We start from the raw sequence: 22,687 nt of genomic DNA, 5'->3' as shown, positions 1-22,687 counted from the left end.
CAAAATAAAAGTCCTACTTTGCTGTAAGTTTGTTATAAGACAGTTATTCTAGTAATGCTGATATACCTCAAAACATATTTGGAATGTTTCTCTTGGAAATACACATGAACTATCATTAGGATATATTCACAATTCCTTCCAACCAAAGAGTATTATACAACTTAAGCACTTATCACTCCGTCTTAGTTAATATATCAGTTATTTCCAAAATATTTAATCTACACCAAAAGACAGGAATTTGCTGTACTGAGATTATTCAAATGAATGTGAACCACAAGCCTTAAGTATTCCAAAAGAAGAGTTTCAAAATTGCCTTCAATAGCAACAATAGCACTGAAACATAATATATAGCATCTCAAGATAGTATATGGAAGAACATTTTTTATAAATTCTACTATTTGCTTTAAAAAAAATCTGTTTCTCTCTTATATTCATCCCCTTTATAACTGTAATCCTTCATTTTGAGTTTTAGATGTAAAAAGCATCAAAAAGAATTTAACTTGTTTTTTCATTTCATTTGAATTTTTCATTCAAATGACCTCAGTTTCTGTCCTGTAAAATAAAAATTTAGTATTTCTAATTCTAAATACTACAAATTTAAAACAAGCCTTATTTAATATAGGCTTAAATGATACCTATAGACTTGTTTAGAATGGGAAAGGTTCTAATTTTTGAAAATGACAGAAAAAGAATTTTAATTTTGGAAAAACCACCTGTGTATTTATAAAATTTTAAGTACGCTCACACATAGGCAACACAAATAAATTGCTTGCTCTGATGAACTTTCAAAATGTATTTTAATCTCATTCCAAAAAGAAACAAAATTTCTAGATACAAATACATCTCATTCAATCACGTTTTAACATACATTCAGCAACTTAAAATATTATAATGATTCAATATTTTCAACTTTTATAATCTCAATATATTATATATTTAATATATAATATATATATATATAATACATACAGGTAGTCAGCAGGATTACAAAGTAATTTTTTAAAAGTCTGATCAATATTGATAAATAGTTTTAGACTATTAAAAAGAACTATTTAGGATCATAGAATAAAATAAAAGATGGGAGGCCCAAACCTAACAGCAAGATTGCAAATGATCATACAGCCAATCATTTTAATAGATCCCTCAAATTGGACAGAACACATTTTAAAACAAGATTCTTGCCACTCTCAAGCAGCAGTACTTGTAGATATCAAGCATGTACATGTCCATTAAATTTAAAATTACTATACAGCTTTCTTTACTGTAATATACAGTAGCTATTTCTCCCTTTCTGTTGGATTTTGTTGTCATCTGAAGAATGACTAACATATTACCAACAGAAGTGACTTGAGCTCCTTTCCCTCCCCTAAAGCATGGCTCAGTTTGAAGATTGTTCTATAGGCAGCCATTATGAATATTAACAGTACCTTAATACCATTAAGAGCAATCAATCAATAACTGGAGTCATATGAGAAGTTTCAAAGTCTGCTGGAGGTTTCTGTAAACCAAGGTAATCAGAAGCATTACCCTTGTGGATAGCCCTCTCACATCTCTTAATACAAGGAGTTAAAATTCCAATGCCACAGTATAGCAGTAACAATCTATTCCATAATTTTAAATAATATACCATTAATTCACCCTGAGAATACAGAGGAAGCATTTAAAACAAGATATTCTGATATGTTTTTTTTCCTTTGTATTTGCTTTCTTCTGCTTTTCGCCAGCCCTTCCAGGGCACAAATACTTGAGTTCAAAGTATATCCTTTTGTTAACTGAGATTCATGCCACAGTCAAATACTGGTGATAGAAAAGCCCAAAAAGGCTTGTAGAAAAGAGGCAAGCGGCAATCCACCAGGTTAAGAAAGACAGAAGTCCTCGAAAAAGCAGAGGAGTGAAAATGTTTTTTAAGCTGCTCAGGGCCACTGTTATTTGCGTAACGGTCACCTTCATCTTCCCATCAGCAGACGGTAATTCAGAGTGAACAGAATGGGAGGGCAGACTATGATCCACTGGCAAGGTAGAGACAGGTTCTGGATAAATGCCCCATGAATGATTACCTAGAAAATTCAAGACACAATTAAAACTTGAAGAGTAACTAATTCCAAACCTTATTATTAAAAAAAAAATACGAAATTCTTTTAACTTACATTTGAAATTAAGAACAAAAAGTTTAATGATATAAAAAATTATTTTATGCTGAAATAAAGTAAAATAATAATCTTTCTACATACCTGGTAAAAAACTCAATGTGACCAGACCACAATCTGGTCTTATCATTAAAAGTACACATAAAAGCTAAAAGTCTAACTTATTTTAATTAACTGCACTAAAATCTGGTAAAATAATAAAAACAACTTTTCCTTGTATAACACATGAATCAATTACCTCTACTGGAGTGACAGGGACAGACTCAATAACTTCTTAGAAATCTTTTCTACCCCTAGAATATCAGAATAAATTTCTTTCTCAGAAACTATCTATGATTTCAATGTGAGAGACTATTAATAGCTTCCAGAAGTTGTTTTATCATAGACTTTCCTATGTTGGACAGGATATGAGCCACATAATCTAACTGTACTAGTCTTTTACGTGCCATAGATTCCTAAAGCACACTTACATCTATCACCAGCTCTATGTTATCTACTAAGCCCACCCAAATAATACTTTTAGTTCCTTTGGGCTTCTTAAACTCCCACATTGGCAGACTGCCTGAACTAAGCAAAAGGAAACGATCAATATAACAACAGACAGTTCTTGAATAACACCACACAGGGACTCGACAGCTTAGTGCACAGACTCATAGGAGAACTTTGTTCTTCTGTTGAGAAATCCTTAATCTTTGGACATAAGTTATCTTGTGTCATAAGATAATATGTTATCTTAGATATGAGCTATCAAGTAGAACTCACCAAAGGATTCTGTAATTCATAGAATTACCTATCTTGTAATAATTTAAATGTTAGGCCCTAACAAAATCTTAAATCATCCTCTTATAACACAAAATAACTAATATTAACAGTGCTCACTCAAGTTACTTAGTAAATTTGGGAATTAACCTTTAGCAAACAATTCTTGTAAGTAAAGCATAACGTTATAAAACCATATGGTCCTGAGTTTTCAAAATCAAGATGACAAATTTACTTCTACAGCTAAAAGTTTCCCATGTTTCCTCTTAAAACTTTTAGGGAGAAACGATTTTAAGAGGCATATTACATTGTAGGTAACAAAAAGCATTATTAAGCATAGACAGAAAATAAAACATTTCCCAGTTGCCAGGGCACGCCTACCTAGTGTTTTCAAAAGCAGAGTTGTGTGAAGCAGCATTACCAGAGGTGCCACATACTGCAGTGCAATGACACACAGGTAATAAAAGACTCGAGCCACCTGCAACCAACAACATTCTTAAGTGTCTAATACTGCTGACACATTATAAGTGAATTAAATTTTCATATAACTGTCAAACTGAGTTGCTTAAGAGAGAAGTTATCCTTTCCTGGGAAGGAAGCTAAATGGTACTAAGTTTGCAATTCATAAATGCCCCCAAACTGACTTCAGAAAGGCTCAACTTAAATAGAAGTTTTTCAAAATGTGATAATACTAAAATAAATTCTTTAAAAACAGTTCTTAAGTGATCAATATAAATTGGAGAAAATAACCACTAAATTCAAATGGTGTGTATTCATTTACATTTCAAATACAAAAGAAAATGCTAAAATCTCTAAAGACATCTAAAACATCAAACTAAATAATAACAAGCAGAGTCATTTATAAGTATAAACTCCTCATAAATAAAAACACTAAATCCCCATTCTACATCAACATATTTGACTGAGATCAAATTTCCTTCTTTGAAATTCCTATTAAGTTAAATATTTACATTTCATGTCCAAGTACTTGGGATACTGTTAAAAGGAATAAATTTAGTCACTAATATTTCCTGCCCTTTAAGCCATAAAGGCTGGACAATATGCTGTAATGTTTTTCAAATCAATTAGGGGGTCCCATTTAGCAACAGTAGACATATCACAGCTTTTTACCACCCAGCTGTACGACACCCAAAACATTTAAGGCAGGAAGAATAGAGACCTTTTCTTCACTCAGCACCAAAATCAGATCAAGGTCTGTCTGATATGGGCCAGTTTAAGATTATCCCATTTACAATAAGAATATTATGCGACAAAATTACTATCTATTAAAATAAACCAAATTGTCTTTTCTTTTACAACACAGTATTTGCTATTCTTCACACCACAGTATACAACTTACCATTTTCTGTAGCTCAACCGTACTTATTCGCCCTGCTTCTTTCTTCATCTGATCCACACATTTCTGGGCTAAATTTAAGTAAGCTTGCAGGTGACTACGCATCATGGCCAACCGCAAAGCACACAGCACTATTATTAACCAGAGTCGCAGAGTATCGAATGTAGCTTCTGTCATTCTACAGATCAAAAAGTTGATATGGTGCTCTCAAAGACCAAAATATGCTAGCATGCTAGTTATACTGTATTAACGTTCACCACATAAGATATAGGAAATCTACACTTAGCTATATACTTGGAGATATAAAAGTATTCCATTCTGCCCTAGATTACCCATATAACACTCTCATTTGCATACTAGAACCAGATAGACAAACAAATCAAGAAAATAAAGTAGTAACAGATATCCAGAAGAAAAAAGTAGACCAAAAACTTGGGATGCTTTTCTCTATCCACCCTCTTCCATGGGGAAAAAAAATTGGCTGTGAAATGAAAAGAGAAGTTGGGCACTCTTAAACTGGAAACTAGGAGATAGAAAGAAGGAAACTACAGGAGATTCCAGGTGAAAAGATGTACCCTGAGGACATTTTCTCAGAAATCAGACTAGGGTGAGGACTTTAGAAAGAAAGTAATTTCTGAATGTCCTTCTTGGGTTTAATGGTTTTAAAAGGCCATGTCTTCTGCTTTGATAAAAGACGACGTTGTGGGTAATTTGGAAGTAATGACTAGACCATGTTTGGCATCTAATCTCTAGTACATAGTAGGTACTTCATACGTGACTGCTGAAATACGTGGAGTAATCTGCCAGATAGGATTTGAAAGGTTCTCCCTCAAATTCTTAAGACCATGAGGGTAGAATGGGTGGCTATAAATAAGAACAAATAGGCAAAGATAAAAAATCTGACAACACTTCTCCTCAACACAGGTTCCATCATCAGCCCTTTCTTCTGTGCAGATTAAACACCAAGAAAAGGGACTAAAACTACAATACAAGAGAAGTTGCCAGGGGGAAATATAGTTGAAGGACAGTAAAGGGAACAGAAAGAGCAGAGAAGATGTGAAAGTGTACAGTTTTGTTTGAACTATTTATGAAATGGAGGTCAGAAATGCGGATGGAACAAAGGCTTTATTATGTATGCTCTCTTTTGGTTTCCTTCTTACAAGGTCATGAGTGCACATGGACATAAAATTCTAATGGAAAAGCACTGTTGGCTAGGAAGGATAAAGACCTAATCTTTTATCCACACATTTCCACTGTTATGAACAATGAGATTAAGGAGTCAGTCATGTGAGACTGACAATACACAAGACACAAGGCCACCCACAGCCTTGAACCTTTCCAGGGGCCTACAGACAATACTCTGCTCCCTGGAGATGTGTAGCAGACACACTTGACTGGTAGCATCCTGAAGACAGCTACTATATAGACTCTGAGGGTGACAGATAATAGGAATGAAAGGAATGGAATAAGGCAGTGAATCAAAAAATATTCGCTCAGTTTATGAGTAGTTCAGGATTTAGGATAACAGTTATTAAATAGGATCTTCTAATTCAGATTATTTAACCAACCTCATAAAGATTTGATAAAACTGATCTGATGGGGTAACTCAGGAAAGGACCCTGAGCTGGGACAAAATATATGGGTAAAGAACAGGCAGGAGAAATTTCTCCAAATTCTAGGAGCCATTCTAGGTTTCTCCGTATATGTTCTCTTTTTGGTTTTCTTCTTACAAGGTCACAAGCACATATGGACTCTGTTTGCCCACATTTTATTTTTTTGATGTCAAATAAGAACACATGGATAGATTTAAATACATTTCTGGATTGAAACTGCATTATAACCATTTTTCCTTCTGACTACAAATAGAGACCTTTCCACAAACCATTTAGTCCATGCGACAGACGAAGACCTGTCACTTGCTTTCTTCTTCATCTCATTCTCTTTGATTGATGAGCAGTCATTCTTTCTCAATCTACCAAATGGGCTTTGGATTTTAAACAAAAATTTAAAATCATCTCTGTCTAATCACTTAATGTAATGGTCTGACAAATAAAAAAGAATAGGATAGAGCAGAGATAAGACTGCAATTTTGTTTACATTGTTTATACAACAGGTCAGAAATGGGGATGGGACAAAGGAAATAAAGCTATAGAAGAGGATCCTAGATCTTCATATACAACAAAATTTTTCTACAATTTAATATACACCCAAAGAAAAAATTCCTTATCCCCATTTCCTTTAAGCATAGTCTTCACTGCTAATCTGCACAAAGTTTAGTCTGGCTAAAAGTGGGAAATGAATGTTGGTATAACCACTAACGCTTTATATACACCAAATCTGGGTGAATAACCCTTAGCCAAATTATTTAACTTCTGAGTCTGTTATTTCATCTATAAAATGGGAAGAGAATAGCAATCACAAAAGAGAATTACTGTAAGAATGAAGGAGATAGAATATGTGAAGTATCCATACCTAGCATAATAACTGGTATATGACGGATGCATCATAAATGCTAATTTCCTTGTTTTCCTAACTAAACTAAGGCAAACATAAAATTGAGAACATAATTACAGGAGTATAAAATCGAACTTCTACGACTAAACTTCAAGGAAGGACTGGGAATGCTTTTAGTATTAAAGACATGAGTTAGAAGACGTTTGTCTAAAACCTGAGAATCCTTAGGATTATTTTTAAATACTTAGTGAATCTGTCAAGTTAAAATTACCAATAAAGCTTATTCATGTGGGGAAAAAAACATTGTAACTTCAACGGGTACTTCCCTAGTTCAGTAAGATTAACAGGAAAAAAACCCCCACAAAAGTCATGGTCATCACTGATTATATACTCCAAGAAAAATTTGTACCAGGATCTCAAAGAAATACATAATATAAAATGTATACTGTGGAGTCAATGACTAGTCAAGGTTTTCTATTTTAGTTTTGATGAGGCAAAGCAATGAAAGGAACATTTATTAAGCCCTTACTTCCAGCTGGTTGCATTACATGTGTTCCTTCATTTAATTCCAATGTTAAGTCTGTGAGGGAGATACTATTATCTTCATTTTCCAGATGGGGAAACAGAGGCTCAGTGAGGTTAAACAATCCTCAATGTTAGTGAGGATCAGAACTGGGGTTTGAACCAGCTCTGTCTGAATCTATTACTCTAACATAGTTCCATGAGGCTAACGAGTTAACTTATCAAATACAGTTATTAATGCCTTTTAATAAACTTTTTTTATGTTTCTTTACTATCTTCTCTGTTAAAATATTGTCTAATTGGAGAAAAATGACCTAATATTAGATAATAATGTTAAGGCATTATTTTTCCATTTTGATAGGTGTGATGACACTATTGTCACGTAGGAAAATATTATTTTTTAGAGGTGTATACTAAAGTATTCAAGGGTAAAAATGCTACGCCTCTAATTTGAAAAACTACTTTACCAAAAAACAAAACTAAAGAGGGTGAGGAAAATATGGAAAATTTCAGGAACTCTTACATGGGATGAATATATGAATCCATTTATACTACTCATTTTTTCCTCCATTAACTTTCACAATTAAGAAAAAGCAAAAGAACTGCAGAGGATATCTTAAAAACAGGCACAACAACAACAGGAAAATGTCACAAAACAAGTGGACATTAAGTGAGAAAGCAAAAAAATTTACAAGTGTATAAGTTAATATCAGTGCAGGGTAATACTTCACATTCACATTCATTAATGAAGATCACAAAAGGTTAAATGATGACCTGGTCAAATTTATAACACATCTTTTAGAATTTCTATGCATTTTTAAAAAAATACAATGTCCTAATATTATCATTAAAAAACTTAAATAGAATATATAACATTTTTGAAAACAGTTTTGATTATATAACGAAACAGAAATTAGCCCTGAAATATCCATACTTACAAAGGGACACTTTCTTTACCCAACGGTGGGTTCATAATGTAGTCTTTGGTGATTGGTTTCACCCACAGTAGAACCATAAATAAAGGTGCCAAAAAGTTGATGTGCAGTAACGTTCTGAAAATATGTAAGAAATTAATATAAATATCCAGAAACAAAATACACTAATAAACACAGAAACTTGGGATTTACAAAATGAAGGTAGTAACTAATTTTCAGTATTCTATATTAAGGTACTACTGTCACCTTTATTTTATACTCATCATTACCACTTAATGCTGACTTGAGCCTTTGCAAAACTACCTCATTATCTTAATTTTTCAGAAGAGAACTTTTGGACCCAGGAAAGTTAAACGACTTGCTCACGGCAATATTACAGTTAGGGGCAGACCTAGCACTACACTCTACGTCTGCTCACCTCTCTTCTAGTGTCTGTCACAATCCCCTTCTACATCCCTGACTGAACTAACACACAGGTCCTTAAATGATTCTTTCAACTCTACAACGTTAATGGATCCAATGGATTTTTTAGTCTTCTTTTGCTGTTTTTCAGTGCAGCTGAAACAACGTGTCTCCTTATTATTTATAAGTAAGAGATGGTGATTAGCAAGGTCCATAATACCAGAAGATATATGGCAGACGAACCTACTACAGCAACTTATAACTGAGGAATCTTTCAATATGCAATGATCATGTACAATCATGTATAATAATATAATGTATGATTGGCAAAATCATAAATGATTCACATATTTTTATTTCTTAAGAGTATTATGACTATATCTGAAATATCTGAAATTAATTTCCCTATCGTACACAAACCAAGGAAACCTGCATTACTCCTGATAAGACAGTATACCTAAAAGAGCAAAAGGTTTCAGGTTTGAGCTGTAACTTCATTGTTAATTGTTGTCCCAAGTTTGTATCCTACAGAGACAGATGACTGGTAAAGATTTTTCTTATTTTAGAAAAAGACAAATTCTTCAGACTATTTTATTACCATGTACTGCTTTCATTATCAACCATGCTGAAGGGCTAAACTGGAGGATTTAAAATACATACACACACACACGCACACTAAAATATCATAATAGCTTAAATGATAGTGATCTACGTGACAAAACAGGGTTGGGTCAGGAAACCTGAACACCTGACAGGGAAAGGTGGAACTCGGGTTCTAAGTCCTGGCATTAATACGAGTACCAGTGCCTGGCCATGGGGTGAGGAGCACGCCGCTCTTTGTGCCAGTCATGCTACTCTCACAACAGAACTAGCTTGCCCACACCCTTGTATCAAGGCAGAATGCTACAACACAATGCAATAAACCAAAAAGAAAATAAAACTCTAAATCCCCAAAGGGAAAAATCTTAAAAGAAGCCACCTTCTACTGAAAAGGGAAGTAAAATGTGCCCCCCCCAACTCCAAACCATCACTAAATGCTTTAAATGTTTTTATAAAGTGATTCTTTCATCCCACAGCCTGGGTAAACCATCAGTGCGGGGGAAGAAAGCAGCAGTATTAGATATGCAGTGTTGCTAGGGAACACTCTAGTATCAAGGAGCAGCCCACAGCGGTTTCAGTAGCTGGTGAGGGGCTCCCCTCCACCCACCCTTTCAGCTTATTTAAATCATAACACTGGGGTTAGTGGACTGAAGTGTCTGTATAGAGAGGAGGGGGAGAATCAGGTTTTGTTTTAAAAGAAGCCATTAGAGAGAGGATGGTGGGAGAAAGGCAGGACGTAGCCAAGAGCATGCTGAGTAAAAGGAGGGGAAAAAGAGGGACGAGGGAGTGTGTCGTGGGAGGTGAGAATAAGTAAGCACACACACAAAGCATATGTAGAAAAATGGAGGTAAGGAAAAAAACAAAAAGACTGTCAAAATTAAAATAAAGGAAAATGACATAAGTAAGAGAGATAAGAATGTAAAAAGATCAGAGAATTAGCATCATTAAAAATAGGGTTTTAAAGAGAAGAAATGTAAGGAAATATGATCACTCAGAGAAACTTAATGATTATAAATACATAAATCAAAATGGAATATTCTCAACGTGGGCGTCAATAAAAAGATGAGACGGGAATTTGGATCTGGATACGAGTTGAAGGAGATAGAAACCTGTAGTTCTGCCAAGGTGTCTACATCAGCAAAAAAAATCTGTGACAACCACGAAGAATATAGTAAATGGGCTCTGAACTATTCATAGAAATTCAAATATAATTTCTCCATTTGAGAACTAAAATAGAATTTGGTAGTTAAAAGTAACCTATGATATTTAACATTATACAATATTAGTTATCCCCAAGTAAAATAATGTATAATTTTAACGTTTTACAAACAGATCAATAATTTAAGGAAAACAAACATCTCCTATGTATACAGATTTTACTTTCAAAAAATTTTTAAATATTTTAAATAAAAAACACTAAATTATTTACATAAAATTTAAATACAATGTTTGTAATTAAAATGTTTGAGTTTACGGAAATTTCCATGGATCCTTAGTCCAGTTGTAGAGATTACAATATCATAAACATTGACCTCTAACCTAAAAAGAACATAAATATTGATATTTCCATTTTTACAAGTATAATAGAAGTTTAGTAATTGATTAAATATATATTTTTTAACACAGGACTTAAAATTTAGAAATGAATAAAAGAAACTTGCTTATAGTAGAAAGAGGAAGTAGTGTGACATCAAATGGTTATTAATTTTCAATACAATAATTTATGATTTCATTGCAATAATATACCTTCATTAAGATGGAAAACATATATTTATCTGCATGTGCTTATGTACATTTTCCGCTTACTGTGTAATTTTTTCTGTTGCCAAATTCAGGGCATCCAGATGCATTTGAGCCAGCCGTAATCCAGGAAATGTCAAAAAAGCCCCAATGAGCGAACAGAAAAGAGCCAGGAAAAATTTGAAAGTAAGTTTTGAAACAGGACCCCTAGAAACAAAATTTTTTAAAAAGCTGATAAATTTTTTAGGTTAACTTCCTAGGAATTTCCTTTCTTCTGATCAATTACTTTAAAAACCACAACAATAACAGTAATAAAAGTAAACTTCTACAGAAAGACAGCTCTTGGTCAATTCTCTATAATGGGTTTTAGTGAACTATAAACTAAATCAGGCATCTCTTTAGCCACATTTGTAACAATCCAACCTACACATTTGAGATAGAATTTAATATGTGACTCAGATGTAAATTTAGTCTAACATCTGGGGGTAGAGGAATTAAATCAAGTAAAAGCAAATCCAAATAAGAATTCTACAAAAATATTAAGTATACAATATACTATACTCGTAAAAATTACGGGTAAGGCTATTTCTAGAAGTGACAATCCTACTTAAGAAAGACCTCTTCACTGATTAAAAACAAAGAACCATTTATACTAAATGCTGTTTTACTAAAAATGGAAAAATTTAAATAATGTTTAATTTTTAAAAAAACTTACTGAGATTCTAAACCTTGCTTTTCAAGAAACTGCATTGCACTGTCCGAAAAATTTGTAAACCCTGTAGGGAAAAAAGAAAATTATTCTTATCACAGGGGTAAAATACAGAATCTTTCTTTGGAAATAAAATGCTAGAAAACAGAGCATCTTAAATTTTGAAGTGACTAGCTTAGCTCTTTCATGTGCTAATTTAGTATGCCATAATGCAATAAAATTTGGTTATTAGCAGGAACAGTCTTTGAAAACATTCCTTTGATATTTGTACATTCCATGACTGTGCATAAAATTTGCATTAAAATTTGCGTCTTCATCTATGTGAGTAAACTTCAGCATTATGGAAACATTTAACTGTAAGGAAAAAGGGGGAAGGGACAGTATTTTTGGAAAAAGCTAACAGAAAAACTTGGCTAAAACAAGAAAAGGAAGATCTTAAGAACAATAAAAGTTAATTATTTAGAACATTACAGAATATACACCTCAAATCCAATTTTAAAAACTTATCAGAAATAAAACTCAAATATGGAAGTAAAAAATATTAATGGTAGATAAAGCAAAACTGATTTTTAAAGTTGTATAAAATTATTACCTGTTTCAAGTCCAAATTCCAAGTAGTTTTCTGTTACAATCAAGACTGCCATTGCTTTCACGAAGAAAAAAAATCCAAAAGTAACACAGACTGATCTCTCACCACCATCTTCTACTTTAAAATAGTGTGTAGTTAATGAAAACAGAACTTTGCTGCAGAATGAAAAGTTCAGGAAAAAACCACAGATAACTTGGTGGGAGTTAAACACAGCCATCTTTACATGACCTGAACTCCAATAAAATTTGACTATAACATTTATTTTGATTCTACAACATGCTTATTCACAAGGTACCCTTTGAAAGGAAGTGAAAAACTAATGAAAGTCTGAATAGTCTTCCAGGAAATAGGACACAAAAACAAAACAAATCTAAGTGAAGTTTATAACATTTTTAAATTAATGAAAAGTACAATACACAAATTAAATTGTAATTAGGGAAAAAATGTATTTCTAGTTTATCTGACTCAAATTTTAGTAGGAGGTTATGACAATAATTTTATGAAATAGGTTCTCAGCGACATGTAAAGCCAAGGTAGAGGTTACGTTAGGGAACAACCTTTTATTGGGCAGGTTTGTCAAGCTGTTTATATTTAGAATTAAACACACATCATGGGAATCAATTGCAAATCACCCAATAATTCAAAATCTGAGATACTAACAGCCACTGATAAGCTGTGGTACGAAAACTATGTATCTGGGATCACCATTTCACAGTATGATTAAACAAGTTCCCTTTGACTATTCAAAAACAGCCAAAGGTTCAACATGCTCATCTATTAAAAATCATTAAAATATTTTAATTTTACAGGACAATATTAAAGAGATCATTTTATCTGAACCCCCTTTAATAACTGATCAAATCAAGATCAAATCAGTGGCTGATCCAAAGCTAGAACTCAGATTTCCGTTATTCCAAATTGCTCTCCTTGAAAGCATAAACTCACCAAACAAAATAAGGTGCTGGGCAAAAACATCTAGAAAAGTAATTTTAACATAAACTATATGTGAAGCATGGAAAATAGTGATAGCCCTTATTTAGTACTTGCAAGTGCTAGACATTACCAGTTAACTCGTTTCATCTACACATTAGCCAACTATTATCACTACTTTACAGATTTTAAAAAACTGGCACTGAGGTTAAGTAACTCACCTAAGATCACACAACTAGACCAGAGGCAGTTAGGATTTAAGCCTAGGCGGTCTGGACCCAGAGTGTGTTCACTCAACAACTTATTCTACTGCCTTTACAAAACTGTACACAGCACCAAAGTCACACGGTAGTTTAGCAGTAACACATGAAATCTTAAAAAGAGACCTGCCTGACAGGTAAATGGCTCAAATATTCTCACAAACCTAAGAATCCTTACTCAGGAACAGTTGGGCAAGGGATAAGGACTCTAGTCCTTGTTCCTTAAAAGGAAGCTGTCATTTGTTGCCCTATTTAAAAATGGTTAATATATTATTACCCATGCTCAATTATCAGGGTACTGGATATAACTAGACTTCCAGCTGCTCCAGCTCAGGCACCCACCTGAAGCAAGCCAACCTGAAGGTAATAAAAATGTTGGCATCTTTCAAATGGAACTTGAAATAAATCTGTACTAGAATATAAACTCCATGAGATCAAAGATTCTTGTCTCTTGTTCACTGCTGTAGTTAGAGCACCAAGAAGAGTGCCTGGCACACAGCAGGACTCAATCAGTGAATGAATTTGCCATAGAAATAATGTTTTACATGGCAGTTTAGGAAAGCTGAAATAGTATTAATTACATGCTTTTATGGTAAACAGACTTTTTGAAGAACGATCTCAAAAACATTTTCCCTGGGATAATATACTCAAAGTCAAAAAACAATATAGAAAAAGTTTCAGTTTAAGATCTGTTTCTATCATTGGTGATAATAATGAAAATACAAATTATTCTCTATTCATGGTTATAAATTTAAGGGATTTTCGGGTTTTATAAAAGCTAAACCTTTGTTTTCCTAAGGTTCATAAAGGATAGTCCCCCTTCTAAAATGTCAAAAAATATGAAGTACAGGAACAGCTCATCTTTATCCCCCTATTCCAGGGGCAACAGGCTCTCAAAACTGTGTGAGGGCAGTAACCTTATGAACCTCCTTGCCGGCAGCACCTCATTTGTCAGGGGGCATCATGCCTTTTCCTGACTTTCACTGTTCTCACCTCAGTTAATCCCACTCTAGCTAATCTCCCTTTCACACAAATCTCTCTGCTTTTTCTCAAATACCACGATTCAAGATAAATACTTCCTCAGATTTGTTTCCCTAATTACTCATTAGCAACAGCACTGTTTTCTTTGAAAAAAATATGATCTTGTATGCTACATTATAGACCAAAGGAACTTTCATGGGCTAATCTTGGGGTGGGGGCAGCGGGTGCCATTTATAGCATCATTTCCCTAAAAAAAGGTTATTTTATTTCTAAGTTTTTTAGAATACAATCTACATTTAAGTTGGAGGTACTATCTAAAAACTGCTGTACTAGGAATTGATTTCAACTTTTTAATATATTTATAGAATATTATAACAATAATAATACTTATAATGCTATATTCTGTAAGTATATGATTTGGTAAGACAAGACTAAAGCAGATAATGAAAAGCTAGATAACCTCTGAACTTTTTGATTAAAAAGACCTCTCCATGTTTTCATATTTCCTATAATTAATATATGCTTTAGGATACATATAACCAGAAATACATATATAGAACTTCAGCGTACATTTTCTCAAGACATTTACCAAGTGTGTTACTTTCATTCTAAATGTCTTCTTATATTCACCATAACTCAGGTTATATATTTATAATGGTCAAGTATTTGAACAAATTACTTCTTTAATGTAAGAACTAAAACTAATAAATAAACAAATGCCACTAGTTCAAAATTATTAGCCCCACCAAATATTCAGCCCCCTAACACCAGGGTATCTTGCTCAATTTAACTCTGCAGTACTCTGGTCACAGAACAATACAGAAATCTGAAACTCTACTGAAGTAAAAAAGCCGATCCACCAAATAACAGACGTCAGCTTTTCTTTGAGATTGAGCATTAGGGGAAAGGAGAAGCTAAATTATTTTTATAACAAGGGAAATAAATAGTCGTCTTATAAATCTGCAAAACTCATATAGTAAGAATTTAAAGAGTGATATTTATATTCCAGTTCTTATTTTGCACTGAACTATCTTCTGGTATTTCCACATGTTATTCCATCAACATTCTTTCTAAAATCATTTAACATTATTGTACAAGTTTTCCCTAAACATATTTGTCAATCTTCTACCTATTTTGGCTAACAGTCACTAAATCATTTATAAGCAATAAGAGTACACTGCATCCCTGTTAGAAGCTGGCATGATTTTGTAATATTAAGCTTAAGTAGGATTCTCAAATTGAAAGGACGCCAATTTCAATTAAAATGATTAATGGGAAGTTAAGGCACATTTAGTTTCCACGTCATTTTAAGATATAATGTGAATTCTTTTTAACTTTTGTACAACTTAATTATTGCATACATCCTACCACTATTTTTTTCTCCTTTTCTATAAGAATATCAATCTTTTCAGAGTTTTTATATTTATGTTTTCTAATTAAAGACAAACACTAGTAGTCTATAGTTGTTTAAAGTAAAAAGACTTTATACCCAGGACAGGGCCCTGAGAATAACCAAGAGTCTCCAGCTAGAGGGATATAGGCAGGACTGTGCCGCCATCAGTGCAAACCCATTCCATTACGGGTTAACCTGAGTGAAAATATAATGTTTGAAATGAAAGGTGCTTCTGACAGGAGCCAGCTGTGTGTGCAGGCAGAAAAAAGGTTAGAAAGCATTAATCTAAACCATCTTGCACAATCTGTTAGAACAGTTTTCTAATTAACCAAAGTAATTAACACGATGTAGTTTAAATTTATGTTATGATTTATTTTTTAGCCGTCCAATTAATAAAAAAAAAAACTATAAAGTTAAGGCTTCCCCCTTAAGCTTCCTAACTTCTCCTCATGGAGAAAACAAAGTTTTATACACATGAGTCTATTATACAATAATTTTTAAAATTATTCAATTTTAAAAGCATAACCTCTTTATATTTATGATTAATAAGTGACAGCAATCACTTTAGTAATAGTTGAATCCAGGTTAAGTGTGAAAAATATGAAAGCAAACAACAAAGAAAAACGATCTGATTTTTAGATAATTAGGACTACTGAAGCTCCCAGGCAAACAGCAGTTCTTCTCCTAACGGAGTAGAGAGCCTATCCCTGAGTATGAAGTTTGCCAAGAAAGCAAGATAGGAACAATAGAAGTCTTAAAAGAAACTTCATCTAACTTTCAACATTCGAGATGGAGTTCATGAAACACAAAACACTGCTGAAGAGTGGTGATAAGATTCTAGGACACAGATGCTCAAACTTTTCTCCCCAGGATACTTAAAATCGCATGTTCCTTACTCATTTATCTCTTCTCCAAAACTTAAAAGTAAAAGAAACAAAGCTGGTGACTCCTTTTACTAGTATCAAACACTAGAGGTCCATCTCTTTCCTGGCATTGTAAGGAAGAACTTAGATACTTGGGAGAGAAGAAGGAAAAAAGAAATATGGTTTAAAAAACAAAATATAGAAACTCCAAAACCCCAACTGAACTGCTTTTGAGATTTAGCTGTGATCTCTCTCGTTGCCTGAGGGCCCTAAGCCCAGGTTGGAAAATATTGCTTCATTTTTACTGAAAATGGATACTAGAATCTACATAGCGACAATTTCCAACTCCTTCACTTACACTAAAAGCAAAATAACATTCTTAGCCAAAAGTGATATCAAATGGACAAAACGAAATTTCTCAAACATTACATCTACCACCAAACTCTGTTACCACAGAACAATTAAATAAATTACAAAATATGTCAACATTAAAGGAAAAAAACAAAATCAGATGCAACCTAATCCAGGCATAAAGCATAATCTTCCTTACATCACTAATACTTTAATCTAATATAATCCTACACCACAAACACCTAAAATGTTATAATCCCTGCACTCTCAATTTGCATTGAATACTGGATAAATTTTAAAACTAAGTAAATGCATTGAGTCCATATTAGAACAAAACCTTCCTGTAACCCACAGTGTAAAATACACATACAATATTCTGGTATGTAATACTATGATCTGGCTGCACTCACATGTTCAAGCTTTCATTCAATAGTCCCCAAATCTCCACTTAAATCAGAAGAGTATATTTACCATCTCCTAAATACAACAGCTATACCATCTTGGATCATAACCTATTATCTGAACTACCCTCTTCCCTTCCCTCTACCTAATCAAAGACTCAACTCAAGCTCCATGTCCTTCATGAAACTTACCATTACCTCTCTAGCCAGACCATTCTTTCTCTTCTGAATGCAAAGCACTCATTACTGTAATTCACTTGCCAAGTATATTATGCTATCTTGAACTATAGTGCGACACAGATGTAAAGAAAGCATTCTGTATACCCAGAATGCCTGGCTGAATCTTGGTTCTACTCTTACTAACTATGTGATCCTCCATGTGAAGTTAATTAACCTCTCTGTGTCTCCAATTTCTTTATTTGTAAAATGCAACTAATATATCTACCACTTCAGAGGGCTGTTTTGAAAACTAGAGTTCTTTATAGTTCTCTCTCATATATAACTTCTAATCCCAAAAAGTAATATAAGGACGAATGGATTACATGATGTTAAAAAACTGAGTTAATTTTATACTTTGGATACAATTCCTAGGTGTGCTTAAATCTTTTTCCATGAAAGTTTAATCTAGGAGATACAAGATTCTACAAAACACAGCAGTATGGTGTGAGCTGCAAATAGAGGTATGAGTTGACCTCCATATAAGCAGAAACTGGATTCCCAACTCCCCTCTCCCATTACTTTCCTGTGCAGCCAGGTAACAAATTCTACTCTGGCTCCAGCAGAAGACTAAGATTTAACCTCTGAAGAAACTGAATCTGAGGTACACAGAGTTCAGATCAAGGCAACTGTAGTGAAAACAGAAAAGTTAAGTGAAAGTCTACATACTCAAACGTATATCAGCTTTGAAACGCGTGCAGCAGACTTCCACACTCCAGACAGGAGATTAGAGACTCTCCTCTAGTGAAAGTAAAAGGCCCCAAAGAAAAACAATAGACACTGACATAAATAAAACCAGCTTGAGATTTACCAAGTTAGTCTTCAGTGAAGTTAATCAAGTCCTACTTACATACAGAGTTCCCAATTCGCTTTTAGTGTCTGACTCTTTTTTTTTTTAAAGATTGGCACCTGGGCTAACAACCGTTGCCAATCTTTCTTTTTTCTGCTTTATCTCCCCAAACTCCCCAAACTATGTACATAGTTGTATATCTTAGTTGCAGGTTCTTCTAGTTGTGGGATGTGGGACGCCGCCTCAACGTGGCCTGAAGAGCAGTGCCATGTCCGCTCCCAGGATCCAAACCCTGGGCCGCCACTGCGGAGTGCGTGAACTTAACCACTTGGCCATGGAGCCGGCCCCTAGTGTCTGACTCTTAAATATGAAAGAAAAGACAAGAATCTCCAGACACAGAGCAGGGATCAGAAAACTTTCTCAGTAAAGGACCCGAAAGTAAATATTAAGGCTTTGTGGGCCATACACAGTCACTGTAGCATATTCTTCTGTCTGCTTTTTAATTTTTTTAAACCCTTTAAAAATGTTAAAAACCATTCTCAGCTCAAAAGCTGTACAAAACAGGATGCAACTCAGATACAGCAGGCCACAATCTGCCAACTCTTGTATTAGGACATACCATCTTATGTAAAAGACAAGAGAGAAAATTAACAATGGAGAAAAAGTAACTCAGAGAAAAGAGAGATGATACAGGTAGTAGAATAATAAGTTTCACATACAAAAAAAAATAGATACACATATACATTTCTATACATAAATATATATGCGATACATCTATATTTCATAAAGCTAAACAAAGATAAATGCACCTTTGAAACATGAACAGGATGCTATGAAAAAACAATGGTTAGATATCAAAACATGCCCAGAAAAATTAAAAATAGGACAAGAAAAATACTTAATATTAATATTAAATATAAAATATTATAAAAATAAGTTTGAAAGATAAAGTTGAGGAAAAGTTCCATCAAAGCAGAAAGGGTGATCAAATGAGAGGATCAATCCAGGAGGGTGGAGAGACTACAGAAGGGAAGAAATTATCAAAGACATAATAAAAGATAATTTCTAAACTCGAAGTTTCCAAATTGAAAGAGGCTACCAAAAGCCCAGCACAAAGAATGAGAAAAGATTCCTAACAAGGTACGTGATCATGAACCTTCAGAAACCAGATAAATAAAGAAGATTGTAAAAACTTCCTGAGAAAAAAAAAATAAAGCAAAACAAGTCATGTGCAACAGATTAAATATCACAACATTGTACTTCTTAACAGTAACTTTTGAGGTCGATGACAATGAAGCAATGTCTTCAAAATTATGAAGAAAAATACTGACAACCTAGAATTCTATATCCAACCAAACTACCAATCAAATAAACAAGAAAGTCTAAAACTAGTTGCCTCACATGCACACTTTGGTAGAAAGCTCCATGGAAACATGAACAAGAACCAAGAAAGAGAAAAACGCTGAATCCTGGAATGGGAAATTACACTTGGGAGAAAGGCAAAAGGAATTCTGAGGATGACAACAAAAAGAAGTCCCAAGATGATGGTTGTGCAGCAGGCATGAAGGGCAACCAGACTAGATAAAAGCCAGAGAACGGAGGTCTCCAGGAAGGGGATCTCCATCGGGGGGAAGAAGGTAACTAATACAAGTTATCAGCAACTTTGTGGGAAACTATACTGAAAAGCTAGTGGAATTAATAATAAACACAAAGAAAAACTAAGTAAATTAAAAAAAATTCATTAATTAATGAAAAAACTGCAAAAGAAGCTACAATACCTTATAATGCTCACATATGAATAATATTTATATAGGTATAATAATCACTGAATACTGATTTTAGCAAAAATTGTAAAGTAACTACACTAAGAGCACAAAGGAGAGAAAGCACAGAAGACGGCATAGTTTAAGAAAGGAAAATTCTCACCTACCATAATTGATGAATTAAGAGTCAGCAGTATAAGCATTATATTTAGAAATATGAAGATTTTTAAAAGTGAGTATAAACAGTTAAAACATGATGGGAAGTGGCAAGGGGGTAGGGAAGAGGACTCATGGTATTTAATACAATACTTTTTGCACTTTTTGTCTGTATAAACTATGTATACATATTTGATAAAAGTCAACATTTTAGAAAATTCAATCGAGATTTTAATAAAATCTTGATCTACAACGTACCCCTCTACTCCGGAAAAAAGTACGTTATGTCCTGGAGTTTAATAGAACCTGAACTACATACAAATTCACAGTGTAAAGCACAAATGTATATTTTACTAACCTTTTCAATCTCATGCACTGAGATTACTTCCATGTCCTATGAATTAAAATACAGCAAAATGACGATTAATATTAACCCAACTGTTAGAAATGTTTCCCATGCTTGTGAAACACTATCATCATAAAACCTTACGATTTCAATACAATCTAGTTCTCCACTGGCAAAGACCTGATATATGTATACCTGGAACAGAACAGAACAAATATTTAGCCTATTTTATAGAGAAGTAAACAGGTAGCTTTTCTAAGAGTTAAACTCTAACCAAGAGAAAAAGTCTGAGTATTTTCCAGCAATAACCTCAGTGCCTAACTAACAGTCCCTTCCCAGCCAAGAGAAGCTACGTATAGATCTGCTAGGCCTACTGAAGTCTATTCTGGGAGACTGTTTTGTAGAATCTTCATTTGTTTCAAACTCAAAACTCAACTTCTTGTTCTATCAAACTTTAGAGCAATGTGTATTTTGTTCAATTAATATATAAGTAAGTCCAAACCATAGTACATGGTAGCAGAATAAACAAAAACCTACTAAAAAGAAGACAGATTTTGTTAGCATTAGACGTGTCAGGATATAAATCTGGCTTTTTTTCTTTTTGAGAGACAGGATAAATAACTACATTGAGGTACTCCATTTAGAATTCCTCACTGACAACTGTGGTAACTTTGAGATCTCACAAAAGACTTTCTGTTCTAGCTAAAATAGAAACAAAATTTCTTTTCGAGTTACTTATCAAATTTCTGTATTACCTATATAACAAATTGTTTTTGAAATAAGAAAAACCCTTTTATGTTCTAATCCCATGAATATGTTTACTAACAATGCTATTCATATAGAAAAATAAGTAATAAACTACACCTGAAATATTGTAGGAATGGGTTTCAAAACAAAATTTTTCTAAGTTACTTCCTATCTGTTCTTTCTGCACAAATTGTCCACAATTTCCAAGTAAATGGAATATACTTATTTTTGCCCTTTTGTAGATAAATACAACATGAGAATGTAAATAACATGATAATACCAAAATTAGGCTTCTATATTTACAGATACATATAACAAAAGACACTGGGCAAAAATATGGCATTTATTTACTTATGACTTAATGGAAATAATGGTCAAGTACCTTCACTGTGAGTAAACTCTTTCCCTACTTTTATCTATTATTATTTTTATAGATCATTCTATAACTTAAGACATTCATAAAGAATATTAGTCAATATTCAAAACTGCATTTGCAAAACTGATGCAAATAGTCATTTTCTTTCAATTTTTTTTTTCTCTTTAACCCCTCAGTCTTAGCTGAATGTACCACCTACTTTAAGTGTTAATTTATTTTGCTTTATAGTACAAAATCCCAACCCTTGAAATAAAGAGAATGTAAGGGGTGGGATAAATTTTTCTCTGCCACATGGTGGACGTTTTAAAAGTTCTAATTTAATATCAACATTTTTTCACAATTGGAATTAGGCCGTAATTTATAGATGCAAATGCAAAAATTACAATAGGAAAGAAAAATCAAGGACAGGTGGGAAGATGTACTCAGTAGGAAGTATTTTAAATATATTTATCTTCAAGCTGGAGAGCAGAGCTTTCAGATAGTCAACAGGCTTACTTTCTAGTTCTAAAATGATAAATTTCTCTCAGATCTAAGATAACAACTTAAATAACATATACTTATCAATGCACTACTATGTTTCAACTTCGTTTGTGTACTTATATTGCCTTAAAGACACAATTCTCATATTAAGAAAATGTCTTCTATACCCTAACATCTTGAAATTATTCAAAGATATTTTATCAATTTTTTTTGAGAAGGAAAGAAATAGAAAGAGATTATATTTTAAGAAATATTCTGTTGTCAATACACAAACCTAATGGATGGCATCCTAAGGAATAAACACAGAAGTTTCTCAAAAATTTTTCACAAAATTTATGATCTTTTATAAATAGATCAGATTTCCACTCAACTAAGTGATTTTCACGTAAACTGAAAGTTTTCCTATTCTGTGAAAGATTA

At 33.3% G+C, this 22,687-nt stretch overlaps 1 protein-coding gene across 5 annotated transcripts in view; it reads right to left on the bottom strand.

The window, feature by feature from the left end:
- Positions 1 to 778: 778 nt before the first annotated feature.
- TMEM161B (transmembrane protein 161B) overlaps positions 779 to 22,687 on the bottom strand; it is a 68,664-nt gene continuing 46,755 nt past the window's right edge. For 3 of the 5 annotated variants that reach the window (XM_070569754.1, XM_008512646.2, XM_070569753.1), the window contains 7 exons: positions 12,218 to 12,369; positions 11,632 to 11,692; positions 10,983 to 11,123; positions 8,178 to 8,291; positions 4,267 to 4,441; positions 3,288 to 3,384; positions 779 to 2,057 (listed from right to left, as the gene is read on the bottom strand). In XM_070569754.1, the coding sequence (XP_070425855.1) occupies positions 1,780 to 2,057; positions 3,288 to 3,384; positions 4,267 to 4,441; positions 8,178 to 8,291; positions 10,983 to 11,123; positions 11,632 to 11,692; positions 12,218 to 12,369 (1,018 nt within the window). In that variant the 3' untranslated portion in view covers positions 779 to 1,779. Of the gene's footprint in view, positions 2,058 to 3,287; positions 3,385 to 4,266; positions 4,442 to 8,177; positions 8,292 to 10,982; positions 11,124 to 11,631; positions 11,693 to 12,217; positions 12,370 to 20,676; positions 20,695 to 22,687 lie in introns of those variants that run through there. The other 2 variants (XM_070569755.1, XM_070569756.1) reach the window with 2 other exon arrangements.

Source organism: Equus przewalskii, chromosome 13 (assembly GCF_037783145.1).
Source record: "Equus przewalskii isolate Varuska chromosome 13, EquPr2, whole genome shotgun sequence".
NCBI lineage: Eukaryota > Metazoa > Chordata > Mammalia > Perissodactyla > Equidae > Equus > Equus przewalskii.
The sequence above is the reverse complement of the archived record's forward strand: the minus strand, read 5'-3'. Positions and strand labels throughout refer to the sequence as shown.